The sequence below is a fragment of the Berghia stephanieae genome, chromosome 1 (genome assembly GCF_034508935.2).
Source record: "Berghia stephanieae isolate SIO BIC M18660-M18661 chromosome 1, UCSD_Bste_1.3, whole genome shotgun sequence".
Classification (NCBI taxonomy): domain Eukaryota; kingdom Metazoa; phylum Mollusca; class Gastropoda; order Nudibranchia; family Aeolidiidae; genus Berghia; species Berghia stephanieae.
The window spans coordinates 70,601,474-70,618,203 of NC_088360.1; the positions used below are offsets into that span (position 1 = coordinate 70,601,474).

A 16,730-nucleotide genomic window follows, 5' to 3' on the forward strand; every position below is an offset into this window, starting at 1 on the left:
GAGTGTTAAAGATATTAACATAAAAATAAGCTTTTATAAAAGTCAGTCTATAGCAACATTTGTGACAAAAACTATTTGGAGCAGCTTACATAAGCCCAATGACGGAAAGCAGTGGTGAGCTTGATTGCACGTTCATCAAAATCAGAGTATATTGAAAGCAGCTCTGATGTGCAAAGGGAACTGTATACGTGTATTGCTATGACCAATTTGTAACCAGTCTTTGAATCAACCATTGAAAGGACAGGAACAGTGGCTGAGAAGTCTGAGTGGACATTATCAAATCCAGTATCTGAAGAAAAAATATCAAAAATATTCAAAGCTTGTCATCTTGTCATTATTTAGAGTACGTTTTATTACAAATTGCTATGATTGAAAATCAAACAAAATTTGAAAATTATAAAAGTTAAAAAGAAATGATTTATAAATTACAGCAAAACAGCAACATTTACAGTCCTGTTTAATTCATATACAAATAGAAAGAGAAAAAAAATAAGAGTAAGAAAAAAATGAATGACCTTTGCGATCTTTCAATAAGCTGTAAATTTCTTTGAGAAGAGAGGTCAGTTTTTTGTCCTGCACAGTTGATGTGAGATTAATATTGATGTCTGATTTTTGCAGTCCCATACAAGTCAATGAACTTCCATACATGTAGAGTCTCACATCTATTGAAAAATCAAAATGTACAACAGTCACTTTTACATCTTTTGATATTGTAATATTTAAATCAAAATGTTTTTCACTAATAATATCATGCATGACCAAGTAGAGTAAGAATACATTCTATAACCAAATTACCTTTCCAAATAGAAAAATCTCTAGTTGAAATGGATTGTTTTTTATTAAGATATTCAGTCAGGTAGGTCATCAATCCAGGATGATAATTTGTGGCTGTATCAAATTTTGTCCAGACAGCGGCTTTTCACCTGCTCTTTTCAAATTACAAATGTCAAGATGTATTGGTGTGAGTAACGGGCATTAATCATTATGGACCTCCGATTTAGTGTAGTGTGCAGTGCACTCGTAGCAGTTGCTGTTTCAATGAGCTCTCATATTTTAAAATAAAATCCAATGTATTTAAAAGCTTTCCTGCTAGTGTTTTATGTCATTGTGATCGTGATTGTGTGGTGCATAGTTTTAAACACATTTTACAGCAGAGCTTCCAACCCCACCTGATGAGAATGTGTACAATGGGACCTCAAAATGGGGGAAATTTCATAAAAATGGGTACAATCCTGAAATCGACAGAAACTAACCAATGTCCACATCAGCAGGGAGTAATGAAGGAAATCTTTCCATAAAAAAATTCAGGTCCACCACTGAGGAACACATTTGGTTGTTTGGGTCGGCTACACAGGCATGCACAATGGCTTTATCATTTAAATTACATTTCTTCTGAAGATATTCAACCCCTGATTTGAAATATGACACAACAGATTTGTAGAATTTGTCTTGTTGCTCTACATCTAGATCTTTCTCCACTAATTTTCTACATTTGTAGCCCACATCAATGTCAGAATTTGGAAGCAAGTTTGACTTCTTGGAAGAATTAATCGTTAAGAGGTTAGTATCCGTACACTGAAAATGGGTACAATCTTGGGGGAAATGCGTACAAGCGTACAATACTGAAAATGCGTACAATTCCGCATTTTTTGCCGTAGGTTGGCAGCTCTGTTACAGTATTTCAGCAATAACTTAACATATGTATCTTAAAATAATTCTATCATGGAAAGTTGAGCATTCATTTTAACTTTTATTTATTATATATAACTTTGATTACTGTGCAGGATGGCTGATTTCATTTTACAATGTGTTTGATATAAAAAGCAACCAACGGTTATAAAACCATGTGCCCCTTTTTATATGCTTGAACCCTGATATATCATGATTTCAAAGGCTGGAACCATAAATTCTGAACCACAGAGAGAGTATTTTAAATTGAAAGACTTCTAGACAAAAGGAAAGTTATCTAAATGTTTCTCTCAAAAGGAGAGACAAATCTGACTAAAAATAGAAATGTTGCTAAATTTACAAATACAAATAATCAAATAAATACTTCCCAGGGATATCATTTGTGATTTTGTCCTCAAGGCGTTGAACAATAGTCCGTCTCACATCCCTATCATCTGGTTTGATTCCATACTGATCATATACAAGATTGATAGCTTCAGTCATGGCCTCAATGTGGTGCATCGTTGGAGGGGGTAATCGGCGCAAAGTGGTATCCATGCTGCTAATCTATAAAAACATTTGATGAAAAAGATATAATAACACTATATGAGTGTTTGCTAACTATTTCTATTCCTTTTCTTTTTTTTAACTTCATAAGTTATACTAATATCTATTGGGTTTTTTTTGTTGTTTTATTATTTTTTTTTTCAAAATGGCGGCACTGAATAGCGACGCACAGTTACACCTATGTGATGAATTCTTTTGGTATTTATTTGTTTCATGACAACATTTCACTCATTTAGTATTAAACGTTGTATGATTGTTCGTATTAATGAATGGTATGTACTTCAAACTTTAACGTTTAGAGTTCTGCTTCAAATCCTCGGAAAAATCGTTTGTATCAATGTTTTTGTCTCAAGGAAATCGAAATGGCGGTGGCTATGTTTACTTCTGACACAAAATTGCACCGCTAATTTCATCTTATTTCGCGATTTGTTGATTGAAGACCTATCCTTCGCTTAATATTATATAAAGCGTTGTATGATGATTTAGAATTACAAAGAGGATCAAAAATAATAAACCATCCTCTTGATGGAGTGGAAAGAATTCATGGAAAAGCAATAGAAAGGAAAGCATTCTCAATTACCAACAATAAAAAACATATTTTATACCATGAATTTAGTATTTTACCATCTGGGAGAAGGTTTTGTCAGATTAAATGTAGAACTAACAAGTATAAATCAATGTTCGTTCCATCAGCAATAAAAATGTTGAATATTTCATATGGTACAGCAAAACCAAGGATTGATGCGTTGACTGATTGACTGATTAATTTATTTAATGTTAGATTAAGTGACCAATTGATAATGATGATAATATTTGGTGTTGAATTGCCAAAAATGTAATGAAATGAATATGTTTATGTTGTGTATATCGCACGCGTGAAAGAAAGAGAGAAAGAGAGAGAGAGAGAGAGAGAGAGAGAGAGAGAGAGAGAGAGAGAGAGAGAGAGAGAGAGAGAGAGAGAGAGAGAGAGAGAATAAGTAGGAGTGAAATATCTGTTCAATGTTATAGTTATCATATAACGTTATAACAAGTGTAACTAAATGACAAATTGCCATATTTATGGACAATAAAGATCTATTATTATTATTATTATTATTATTATTATTATTATTATTATTATTTGTAATCACCAAGCACATTTTCAAACCCTTGTTAAAGTCTGAATCAATTTGTTCATAATGATGATAATTGGTAATAAAATGTTTAAATGCTGTCAGAGACATACCACTGATCTTACTTCTTTAATTTTGAACAAAAAATAATAAAAAATTTCCTTTACAATGCATAACGATTATCAGAAGATTATCAAAATCTGCCTTCTTTAAAAAAAAATAAAAAAAATAAATCATTGATGCACAGCATTCTATACCAGAGTAATTAAAACAAATTCAAGTTTATATCACTGATCTAATGAATTAAATAATACCTCTTTCTTGTGGCAATGCTTGGCCTCCTCCATATGTGATTGACATTTTTCAATTGTATCCATGTGGTAATCACAAATGCGACAGTAATATTTTGCATTGGGAAAACGCATGTTTCTCTGTGTAAAAAATTGGATTGTAAATATCAAGTTAACAATACACAAAATATGGTCAACATGCTGTACATACAAAGTGACCCATAAAAATAGAAACCCAAAGAAAAGCTACTATCAGAAAAACCGTCAAAGATATAAAAACAAAATGGGTAATATTAAAAAGGCATTAATTGTGATTCATTATGTGAAACTAACACGAATGTAAGGGCAGTAGGGCAATAACTATAGATTTTAGAGCACAAATTCTTGATGCTTCCCTTTTTCTCAAAGCAAATTTTTAATTTGCAGGGGAATTGACCCGATGGAAATTTACCCCAATTTTTTTAGGTAAGTCGATTTTCCCCAGGAGATTGACTTAGTTGTGTTTGTTGTATGTTTATCAATTAATTTCATTGTAAAAAAGCTGGATTAAAAAAGTGAATCTTTAGAAACTCAACCTACCTTTTTGAGGAAGAAAACCTTGTTCTCATCCAGTTTAATTTGCATCTCTCTACTCAAATCATCTGTTAAAATTTAAAAAAAAAAGAAATGTATAAACTAAGCACAGAATCATTAAGGATTCAAGCTTATAAAACAAGTGGCACAACATTAGATTTTACTACTTTCATCAGGCTTCACAATGCTGTTACCAATGTTGAGCTGAAAAAGTTAAGTCTGCAGTTATAATCAGACAAATAATGTCAAACATGTAATTTCCACTCATATGCACTAGTAATACTTAACGCCACAGGGAGAGCAATACACATCTTGGTTTCTTTTCAATACAGACAAAAGGCAAAATAAGTTTATCCTGTAACGCACAAATGAAGGCCCAGTTTGTTCAAGATTTTCCATGTTGGCCCCTGAAAGTGTTTGAGATTTTTTGTGTTGCCAATACTATGAAAAAGGATTACACTGTGGAATTTAGATATGTTTGAGAGTTCTATAATTTCGATATTTGCGTGCTCAAGATTTCTGTGCTGCAATGTATTTTTTTACACTGTCAAAATTACAACAACAAAAGATAAAATAAAATAATTTTTCTAAAAGGGAAAACTAATACAAATTACCATAGATCCATACCTGTCCAATAAAGACATTGTGGGGTAATAAATATGATATCAAAATCCACATAGGGTGTATCCATTACATATATGAAATTTCTTTTGTAGAGTGACTGCATTGTTTTATGCCAGTATGTTGTACATCCCAAGTGCACCCTATCAAATTGGTACACTCTTTTTTTTTTATAAATGGGTAAACCCTGGGATGTACAATACGCTCAGTTGAAAAGTACTGGTCTAGATAGCAAGTGACCCTGATAGTTTTCCCACAATACACCACATATGAAATGGTCACTGCCATCTCATTTTACTCTCGGCAAAGAAGAAAAAAAATAAATAAATAAAATAAAACAAATTAAAATCCAAGCAAAACTATTATATCTCAGTACAGAGAGTTGAATGTGGCTTCAGGCAGGCTAATTCTGTACTTATATGAGAAAGTTTGTATTACATCGCCAGAGGAGTATTATCATAGATTGACCTTCATTTTATATATCCAAGAAATAAGAATATTAGCATTTATAACTATTCATCATTAAGAAATGATGCCTTTTTAAAGATTCAATGGTAACAAAAAAAAAAAAAAAAAAAAAAAAAAAAAGAAAAGAAGAAAAATGTGAAAACTTATTCTTAAAAAAATACAGTTGGGGATTAAAAATTATTCCATACAGTCTATGTTAAATATTTGCCAACAAAAAAAAAAGAATTACTGGCAAAAAAAAATAAAAAATTATAGAGATATTTTTACAGATTGATAACATATGATTAACATGCAAACCTTCTTTAAATTAAGTGTAATTCTATCACCCGTTGACTTAAATGATTATTTAGAACATAAGCTAGGGCATAATGAAAGGTCATTAATTTGACCTCTGCCTTGGGAATCGCCCTGTTGCCAGATTAATTTGTACAGACCTATGGACTTATTACTCGACCGATTTTATCGTTGATAGCTCAAAAGATTCATCTTAATCTTGGTTCACTTAAAATAATTAATACAGCCTTTAATTCTCTGCAAATATTGCGGGTTATCCACTAGTTCACAGAAATGATCATAGATTGAACTTCATTCCATATCCAAATAAAATAGGAACTAAAAGTATTCATCACATATAAATATTAACTGAGACGCCAACTTTAAATTTGGCTCACAGACACCACTCGTAGGAATTTCAATGCCGAAAGAGGAATTTCCGCACACAAGAAAAGGGAATTGGAATGGTATTTGGCATTGTGTTTACATATTGTATAGTTCTAAATAGATAACTGATTAAAATTATATTATGATATATTATAAACACGATGCCAAATACAATCCCAAAGTTTCATTTTATTTCAAAGGAAGTTAAGCTCCAAAACCTAATGGTAGTGATTGTAGTATTCGTGTTAGTGAGGATGAAGTGGTGTTGATGGTTGTCGTTGTAGTGGTAGTGATGATGATGATGTGATAGTGGTTGTTGTAGTAGTAGTGGTAAGTGATGATGATGATGTGGTGGTGGTGGTGGTTGTAGTTGTAGTGGCAGGAATTATGATGTGGTAGTGGTGGTGGTGGTGGCTGAAGTAGTAGTTGATGATGATGTGGTGGTGGTGGTTGTAGAAGCAGTGGTAGTGGTGATGATGTGGTGGTTGTGGTTGTAGTAGTAGTAGTGGTAGTGATGATGAAGAGGTGGTGGTTGTAGTAGTGGTGGTAGTGATGATGATTGTAGTAGAAATGCTAGTGATGATGATGTGATGGTGGTGGCTGTAGTAGTAGTAGTGGTGGTAGTGACGATGTGCTGGTGGTTGTAGTAGTAGTGGTAGTGATGATAACGTGGTGGTGGTGGTTGTAGGAGTTGTGGTAATGATGATGTGGTGGTGGTGCTGGTGGTTGCAGTGGTAGTGATAGTGATGATGTGATGGTGGTGGTTGTCGTAGAAGTGGTAATGATTAATATTAATATTATTATTATTATTATTATTATTATTATTATTATTATTATTATTATTATTATCATTATTATTGTTGTTAGTCATGATTATGATCATTATCAATATTATTATATCAAAATTATTTTCATTAAAATTACTGTCATTATTTTTACCACTACCACTACTACTACTACAACAACTATTACTACTACAACTGCTACCACTACTACAAATGGAATCCTAAGGTTGCTTCGGGCTATACCCATTCAATAATTGAAAAAAAAATCACAAAAAAAAAAAAAAAAAAAAAAAGAAAAGACAAAAAAAGGGGGGAAAAGTGTTGTTTTTATTAAAAAGAACAATTATAATTAAGAGACAATTTAATTTACCATATTGATTTTTTCCAGCACTTCCATCATTATTTTCCTTGCTCTCTGACACTTGGTTTATTGTATTGGGCTCTTGAGCATTTCCACTTTTTGAGTAATTAGAGTTCCCTAAATTTCTATTCTTTGAAGGCAGTGCAATAGCTGAAGAGTTTCTTCCAGAAGATAAATTACTTTGAACTGTCTGGAGTTTTGTTGATTCAGCAGCTGATGTTGGTGATTGATTTTTTCCTTTTGTCACATTTTTGTCTGGTCTTTGTCTCTTTTTCTGCATTTTTTCAGTATTAGATTTGGATGGAGATGTGTTTGTGGCGGAACAAGAGGTCATTGCTGAAGAAGAAGATTTGAGATCTCTTTGCCCTTTTCTCAAGTTCATATCTTCATTAGAGCGTTTACTGTCAGAATTTCTCTTAGTTGCGGAGCTGCTCAGAGGACTTGTATTGTTCTGGGATGGAGTGTGTGTAAGTTTCAACATTTGTTTCAGGTCATTAGTTAACTTATTAGCATCAAAAGATGGGTCCATGGTGAACCTAAGGAAGAAAAGAAAGAAAATAAAAAATGAATGGGGTTTTTTTTTTTTGGTTACTTAGTATGTGACATTACAATTACATGCTAATCACTTTCATAAACCAGAAAATTGTCCCTGTTTGTAACAAAAAAATAAAAAATAAAACTTTAAAAGAAATCCCCCCCCCCTCCCCAGAAAAACATCCAATTTTAACTCTATAATCATACCTGCCTACTTGAATTGGAAAAATTTGTAGTTTTCAGGGGTGATAACGTAGTAAACATTGTACAACTTTTTAAAATTACCAATTTGTGTTTAAATACACAACAAATTAATGCTTTAACTCTCTCGAGTTCACCCTCATTGAAAATCAAACAAATTTGTTCGATTTTTCATGCATATGAACTCGAGAGAATTAAACTCCTTTATATACTAGCTGACAATAAAACTGTTTTCACGAAATTTATGGAATTTAAGAATATATAATTAGCTACTCCAAACTGATTTTTCATATGGAAAACACATCAAATAAAATTGTTTTCCTTGATAGAACTTTTGATTCTAAGAATTTTGATACCAAAATCAATGCTGTAGCTCTTCAATTTCAAAAGTTACAGCATTTCAAATTTTGGGGTTTTACGCATAATTTCCGAATGAGCGGATGGACCGATTTCGGAGCGCAATATTTTTATAAGTTACCGACCCACACATTCAAAAATCAGTAAATCAACACTCTACCACATAGGGAACAAGCTCAATTTTTTTCAGGGTTCTAGTTGGATGGAAAAACCATCATTTATTGCAACAAAAATCGCACCAAGGCCAAAAATGACAAAATCGAAAGGGGAGGTAAAAAATGCAAAATTTAGGATTAAAAAAAAAATTGTAACAAATGTAATTTTGGTGATAGAAATACAGTTTAAACATCAATAAAAAGGTAAAGAACTGCTCCTAAGTGTAAACAACAAGCATCTAGCCTTATTATTAATGTCTAAGAGGGCCATGTCTTCAAACAGGACAATGTCACGAAAAAGTTTAAAAAATGAGATGTTTTCGTAATAATGTAAATCCACAAAATTCCATAAAATAAAGTCCAAACAAATAGTCTATGCAAATCAAAACATAATACAAAACAATTAATACTACAACCTCACAAGAGCAGTTGAACTGGCAAAATATGCAAACCCTCACAGACCAGCAGATAAGAAAATGGTTCAAAAATAATATTCAGGATATGATGTCACACAATAAAATTGGTGTCAAAACAATATTTAAAACTTGCAGTAAACATTATTAATAACTATAATGCAGGCCATACAATGAGATATGTAAAAAAATATATTGAAAAAATGAAATATTAGATACTACAGTCAACACAATTGTAATAGACGATTCTGCAAGAAGTAACTCGGTAAAGAAAAATATTTATAAATAACTATATACTATATCAACTTTAAACTTAACCCTAACCATTAGAGTTGATATGCGACACAAGGCATGACTAGAAAAAAAAAATATTTTAATACTTTTGACCATGCAATCTAGACCAAAACTGACTTTAACCGTTCTACAAGATCATGAAATGTACCGCTTAATTTCAAATGCTTGTGACCCAATACAGCTTTGCAGAACCATATCTCATGTTTTAAACACTCACAAATATGTCGTGAGGACTTGCCCATTGAATTAAGTTTAAGAATCAAGTCATCCACTTCGGATGAGGATCTGCAGGGCCCACCATGAATTTTAACTTTTGCCGTGTAGACGCCTCTTTGCGTGATCGATTTAAGCTCTTTGCAATCTTTTTATCTTGATTGTCTGCAAAAATCTGTTTTTTGTCATTCCTCATTTTTTTTTCTAATTCAATGTTGGCCTGCCTTAACTGTGCTGATCTTTTGCGAGCTGATTTTAGAAGCTTGTGTGCTTTGAGTTGATTGCTGTGTTTAAGATAATGAAAAGTTTTATTTCGCTTAATACAGTGGACAGCAGATCTGTTATGCAAGGAGGCATTTCTTCTTTTAGAAATATCAAAATCAAAATCGCCAAAAGAACTTTCTCCAATCAAATTGGTTAAAGGACAATGACGAAGTTGATTTTGAACAGCAGGGTCTAAATTACAAAAGTAACCCCCATCCATAAATTCTGCAAGCTGTCTTTCTGTTAGAATCAATGCCTCCTTGCAAAGAGATCTAAGCATGTCCACCATAAACTGTTCATCACAAATGGCAATAAATTCATGAATAGAAATGGACAATGCAGAAGAAATATTCATTGTATTATCAAAGACAGATGTACAAGTTTCATTAAAAAGGTCACTGGGATCCTCAGACCACCTCTGAAAAGCATCCCGAAGCATTTTAGCATAGGTATGAAATTCTGAATACTTAACAGAGCTGTTCACCAGTTTCCAGTAAGGACCAGTGACCTTGATATAAAACAAAGCAAGACAACAAACACAGGACATCAATACATTGTCTTGAATATCAACAGCAACAGATTCAATTTTCATGTTAGTGTTGTCATTCAAAACACCAGAGGTGAAAAATAACTTCATTGTTGACAAATGAAAAATGAGAGCAGCAGCTGCTTCAAAATGGCAATTAAAACGGTTACTTTTAAAGCTCGGAAAATAAGACTTTTCACAAAACGTTGTCCACTCTATTCTACAGCCATTCTTCTGGTCACCATTTGGACCTAAAATACCAGACGCCATTCTCAGAATACGAAAAGTAGCAGACTCTTTCGTATCTGAAAATTTTGCAAATTTACTTTGATTATCTCGGCCGAGAGGACCATGATCAGCGACATAGGCATTCTCTACATTGGCAATGGCCTTTTCAAATGCACTGACAAGGCCCAAAAGATAGTGCGCATTGCAATGTAGAAAATGTATCAAAACATCTTGGCCCAACTCAGCCTTGACATGGTCAAAGAATAAATTTCCATACGACTTCATGGCACTTGCTCTGTCAGTCATGAGACTGGTAATTTTAGACAAGATAATACGTAATATCCCTTCATTATCTACAGAAGCAAACTTTTAACTTCCTCCTTTAAATGAAGACAATCTGTACAATGTTTTTTCACAGTCGGAGAAAGAATGGGCTGGGGTGCAGGAATCTGAAGATCTGATTGTAAATCTACATTAAAAGTGAAAGCTTTATGAAGAAAGTCCTGCATGGGAGATCTATTATTCTTAAGATTAAAATAATCTGTAACAATTTTGTCCCCATGGCGAGCAAGTTTTGAAGTGACTGGACACTTAACAAATTTAGCAACCCACAAGTGAAAATGGTTTTTTGAAGATTTCATGATAGCCTTAGCCTTATGAAGCTCAACAATTAATTCATTACAAACAACAATATCAGTAACATCAAAATTCTCAGGATCGCTGAATGTCTGTCGATTAATTCCAATAGAGGACAAATAAGGTGACAAAGCTAAAAAATTCACACGTTCCTCAAGGAATACATCCAAACAACAATCCTCACTGTGACACCACTTGTACGAGTATTCCACGATTGCACGAACGCGTCCTCTTACATGATGCCCCAGGTCAGGTTTCAATTTCAGGATCCAGTCCTCCACCTAGAGAAGCATAAATGAAAAAGAAAAAAAAAAAAGGTTAATAGCCATATAGAACTACAGTACTAATACGATTCTTGACACCAGCTGCGGACAAAACTTGTGTATTAGTTAAATATCGCCTGACTACAAAATGACATCTTTGATGATCATTCATCATTATAAAAAAAAATTGCCTCCAGATCTGCATATTTTTTATAAGGCCACAACTCCATCGGCACACTACTACAACTCCACAAACAAAAACAAATATCACACAACATACCTCTCTCCATGGTCGCCGTCCCTCCTCTTTCAGGAAATACAACTGAACCAGAAGACGCCTCGTAATGACATTGATGGTCGGAACATTGGGACGTCTTCCCTTTCCAACAGCCAGGAATGAACTTCTAAGGCCATTGTAAACTTCGTCAACTGAAATTAAAATGAATTGTTTTACTTAATGAGCACAAGAAGGTAAAATACTAATACATCACATCAATCCGACCAGTCCATGTTGTAAGGGGTTGAAGCTGTAGTACAAGTAAAAGGCAAACATTTGTCAATCAACTATTACTCTAAATGCCACTGGAATCGGAAAAGAGAAAAAAAAAGAAATAAAACCAGTATCCATGTCACTTGTAACTGAATTTGAAATTAATGTTCCCACTACTATTCAAGCCCACTTAAACTTTGAGATTCATAAACCAACAATGGACTCGGCAGGTCAATGAGATTAACTTTCATGGCCGCCATTTTAAATTATGAATTCGTACAGACCTGTACCCCATACCTTAAATAATAACAGTAAACAGATAAAAGATAATCAAAACATAAACTTAAACAAATGAAATATGTTAACAAGATATTGACCTAAACAAAGAAATAAAAATGTTATACAAAAGACAAAGCATGAAAATTACAAAGGCATGTAAAGTACAGGTAGCTGGAGTGGAGGAGATAATGAAACTGGACGGTTCATCGTTACTCAGTTGACACAGGTCCAATCCAACATGAAATTTAAACACTTTTACAGACTTTTTTACAACAACAAACATATTTATTTCCACTAATATTCTTAATTATCATTTTACTTACCGACTTTAGACTTCAAATCCATGAAAACTGTTTGTGATTCCCAATCACTGACGAAAATCCCGCGACCCGTTAGCACCGACTTTGAGAGAGGAGCAAGTGAAAGATGGGCAGAAACGGGCGCGTTGTATGGTTTTTATAATCGAACACCCAGCTAACGCCATACAATTTATTGGGATGTAGTTCCCATAAATGTAAAGAAAAAAGGTTGCTCTTTATTTTGATACCACTTTAAGTATGTTCTGATAAAATTAAACGACTTTTTTTCCGACTTATCTTTAAAAAACTGCTATTAAAAGTTGAAAAATGGGATCGATACCACTTAAAGTTATATCGAATTAAACGTCGTACAATTTTCTTTTCGAATAAGTAACTTTTGAATCATTGCGTTTCACGGCGCGACCTGGCTTTGAAAAATAAAAAGACATGGGTATCAAATGACCGCTCGAGCCCGTAGTATTCCGCTAAAAGTGACCTACAAACAAACAGTCACAATTTATTTTCCTCAATGTATTTTGATACAAATTTGATACCATTAAAAAGAGCAAGAATTGACCTTTAGAATGATATCAACGAAAATGCAATAACTTTTGTACGAGGATAAGACTGAATTGATACAAAAGCCTTATTTTCGTTTAAATTTACGGCGCTGACGGCCGATAAGCACCGGTTTGGAGTAGCTAATATAATTATCAATTAGGACTTGAAAACTCATAGTTCTAATAAATTTTAGTAGTACTAGCAGACAGGTCTGTCTATAATACACCTTTCCTGTAATCCAATAGTATTCAGCTTTGTAATTTTTGACATAGACTATATTTTGAAACAGTCATTACGACAATTCTACCTTTTCTTTTGATATATCATCACAAAAAATGAGAAACTTCTAAAAGACATGAAACAAGAAAGACAAACTGTTTCAAAGATACCAGAGCCATTTTCTACAGCAATATGCACAGTGATAATCAATCGGTTGGACAGAATGCTAATCTGTCATCAGGGATTAACTTATGATTTCTTGGTGGCCAGGGAGTTTGTAACGAAATGGAATTTTAGTATGAAAACCAGGCTTAAAATAATTGTATGTTATTTCTCTAATTATAGATGTCAACTTAAAATTTGTCTCACTGGAATGTTAGACATAATTTGGAGGAATTTCAAAACTGAAAATGGAATTTCTTCATACAAAATATAATCTATTTAGAGGATAATATCCCATGGCTATAACATACACCCTAGCCCATTTTTCCCCTAAAAAAATAAACCTCCATAATAAAAAATAAATTATCGAAAGGTCATTGCCAATATTGCCGACATTCAGTCCAGATACCGCTGGCTACTAAACAGGTCTCAGTTGACACCAATGTTGTTGATGTGACGAAAACGCCCGATGTGGAATTAGATTAGGGATACCGCATCACTGGGGCCAGTTTCTGAACCATGCCACTTTAGAAGCTATCAAGACCCTCCACTGCTTTGCATAACTTAATTCTGAGACTGAGAGCACTTCTTTACTTGACGTCATTGCCAGTGCTGAGGGCTGAATATGAAAAATGATTCATGGCTGTTAGTTAGAGACAGACCACAATAACTGACTTATCTAAAAAGTCAAATAAAATGAGACGTCATAAATTTCAAAACCGGCCTTTTAAAGTGCCATCAAATCATCCAGATTGTTTTCCCTTGTTGCTATTTTCCATTTTCCATTTGTTTCCCTATCATATTTTGGAAGGACTGATTTTTCCACATGACGCTTATATCGACATCTTACCTCAGTTCCTACAATGCAAATATATCCATATTCGACTGTAATTTTTACTACCAATTATTTAATGTGGGTTGCATCATGGTTGAGGTATCACATTTTTAAAAAGCTCACCAAATTCTGCTCCCTGCTATGAAAGCAATTAAAATTTTTACAGATTATTTATAATTTTACTAAGGTTCTTAGTTACTTTAACTATGATGCTCAGGCTAACTATATGAGCATTTTATCTAGTAATGGTTTTTAACAAGAAAGTATGTTAACACTATTGTTATTTTCAATTTTCATTGATATTTTGAATTTTTGAGTCATCGAATGAGTTTTAATGATGGAACAGCTGTATAGAAACCTCTTAATTTTACCGGTTTTCATCAACATATAATTTTTTCTTTTGGATGACTCTCCAGCCTCGATTTTTGTTGTATGAAGTGTTGATTTTATTAGTTTATCCTTATGGCTTATTTCAAATTTGATTGGTTTCTTGATGTCTATTTATTGCTAAACAAAAGACAAGTGATTGAAAGTACAAGCTAACTTCATGGTGGCCATGTTGTTGCTATGTTAAACTGATTGCCTTCATCCATCGTTACCTAGTTACAGATTTTGAGGACTTGCTGTTGAAAATCTGATCATGTTAAAATAATTGCAGATGACTACACTTTTATGATTACCCCATAAAAAAGAATAATCGGCAAGTGATGGAAATTTAAGAAGAGAATGGAAGCAAATAAATGGACAACTGAATTAATGTAAATTCATTTTCCTGAGAGGACAGATAATAATAATAGCCAGCAGTTATCAAAACTTTAAGCAGAAGTCAAATTTTGAAATATGTCATGTGATGTGATCAAATTCGGTTAAGAATGTCAAATTAACTTTTAATGTCAGATCTGACCTTGTAACAAATCAACACGAAAGACGAATCAACAAGCTGAAAAGGCCACAATTTTTAAGTGAAAAAAAAGTTGTTAAGAGCTTGTTTTTTTTAAAATTCCGTCTTCTTTTTACAGAACGTTGCAAGGGATAAATGTCCCATCCATCCTCCCCCCACCTCTTTTTTAAACTCTCTCTCTCCCTCTTGGTTCCTTTCTAGTTTCTTACAAATTGTCATATTCGTCCTCACTCCGATCTCAAAAAGTGTCTAAAAAGAATAACTAACTAAAAAGCAAACAAACAGAAATATTCAGAGAGCGACCAAATGGTCAGATAGAGGAGAAAAAAAGCAAACAATAATTTAAAAAAAAATAAAAACAATTTTAAGAAATTCATGCTCAGAAACGGAACAAAAGGCCAAACAAAAAGGAGAAAAGAATAGACTCGCACAAAAAAAAAAAAAAGAAAAAAAAAGAGGTATATATTTATCCCTTGCAACGTTCTGTAAAAAGAAGACAGAGTTTTTAAAAAAAAGTGGCTGGTAAAACTTCCAGGGCAGACGACTAAACGCATATTGTGTATATGTAGTAACAACTAATTTAATGTTGGTTAATTTTATGTTTTTATAGATATTTTTATTAACTTTCCTTATTTCTATGTGCATTCGGAAACACTCCATATTCTGGAATGTGGATAATTGTTTAAAAGAGTTTCAAATATGTGTCTGGGGATAACGAAATTCCATTATCTGGGGATAATCACAGCGATTAGAAAAAATAAAAACCTCTGATCTCGAGCTAACCCTAAAAAAAACCTAGGACTGCTTTGCACTACCTTTCCATACTTAAACGAAAATGGCGGTGGAGAACCAAAACAACTGTCATATCAGGAAATTTAAAACTTTTACTTTTACCAACCAATCAACATTTGTTCTTCTACTCCTACAGACGAAAAATTGACAAATTAAATTAAAATTTAAAAATATGATGAATATAAAACGAAGCCTAAGCCACCTCGAGGAACGAGAGGAAGAACTAACTTATTTTGCCTAATCAGTGTCTAATTGATGGGACTTGTCTTCAAGTCAAGGGAACTTCATTCCTACTAGGATACTATTTGGTGAGTAGATTGTGACACACAGAAAAATCCACTGAAACTGAACAGATATTTTTTTGCATTTCTCCTGGACCAACACAAGAGCAAACTCTTGATGGCAACTGAATGCATGAGAAAAAAAGATACTGCCTCAACCTTGAATCCGGTTTCAAGAAAACCTCGATAAGCTATCTAGGTTTTTGTTTCGATTTCATGAAGACGCGAGCCGTCTAAATAATAAGATTACACACTATTGTTAGCTAAGTAACAATGTTACTCCAGTTCCAGTGCCAGTGCCAGAGTAACGGATAACAAATCCTAAAACAACTCTTACGCATTTTCTGCGAAACTTATGGTTCTTACCAAGCCTTGGACTTGACGTCTTGGCTTGTATAAAAAGGATAATATGATTAAAAATAAGTTTGAAGAGTTTATTTTCTTTTATAAAAAGTTCTAAAAGAGTGATAATGAAGGCAGTGAAGGGAGCTGTCTGTTATTCTTTAAAAACGGAAGTTGATAATGAAACCGACGGACAGAAAAAAGATGCACCGGTGTCGATACTTTATTTTTCCGGGAAATCTCACAGGTGTGAAAAATAAATCGGAGAGAGAGAGAGAGAGAGAGAGAGAGAGAGAGAGAGAGAGAGAGAGAGAGAGAGAGAGAGAGACCACTGGCGTCCCTCTACAGAGCGAAGTTGCTTCGCGACGCCCTTAACCTGT

The 16,730-nt window shown here is 33.4% G+C and overlaps 2 protein-coding genes across 3 annotated transcripts in view; both read right to left on the reverse strand.

Annotated features, from left to right (window-relative positions):
- The window catches only part of LOC144980922 (terminal uridylyltransferase 4-like), a 57,146-nt gene extending 40,627 nt beyond the window's left edge, over positions 1–16,519 (reverse strand). The window contains exons 1-8 of one of the 2 annotated variants that reach the window (XM_078928856.1): positions 15,956–16,164; positions 14,050–14,173; positions 7,115–7,641; positions 4,217–4,278; positions 3,662–3,778; positions 2,058–2,235; positions 516–662; positions 90–289 (exon numbers count right to left, since the gene is read on the reverse strand). In XM_078928856.1, the coding sequence (XP_078784982.1) occupies positions 90–289; positions 516–662; positions 2,058–2,235; positions 3,662–3,778; positions 4,217–4,278; positions 7,115–7,634 (1,224 nt within the window). In that variant the 5' untranslated portion in view covers positions 7,635–7,641; positions 14,050–14,173; positions 15,956–16,164. Of the gene's footprint in view, positions 1–89; positions 290–515; positions 663–2,057; positions 2,236–3,661; positions 3,779–4,216; positions 4,279–7,114; positions 7,642–14,049; positions 14,174–15,955; positions 16,165–16,374 lie in introns of those variants that run through there. The other variant, XM_078928845.1, reaches the window with a different exon arrangement.
- Positions 10,644–12,955, reverse strand: LOC144980913 (uncharacterized). Its single transcript, XM_078928833.1, has 3 exons — positions 12,282–12,955; positions 11,470–11,618; positions 10,644–11,207 (listed from the first exon to the last, which is right to left on the reverse strand). Exons 1-3 carry the CDS (start codon positions 12,301–12,303, stop codon positions 10,644–10,646), a joined length of 735 nt encoding a protein of 244 aa, XP_078784959.1. The 5' UTR covers positions 12,304–12,955.
- Positions 16,520–16,730: the final 211 nt, after the last annotated feature.

What these genes read in the sequence shown, in the direction of transcription:
- LOC144980913 (XM_078928833.1), bottom strand. Translation starts at nt 12,303, where the DNA reads ATGGATTTGAAGTCTAAAGTCG. An exon ending in GGATTTGAAGTCTAAAGTCG is followed by an intron (nt 11,619 to 12,281) that starts GTAAGTAAAATG and finishes TTTTAATTTCAG; the next exon opens with TTGACGAAGTTTACAATGGC. An exon ending in GACGGCGACCATGGAGAGAG is followed by an intron (nt 11,208 to 11,469) that starts GTATGTTGTGTG and finishes ATGCTTCTCTAG; the next exon opens with GTGGAGGACTGGATCCTGAA.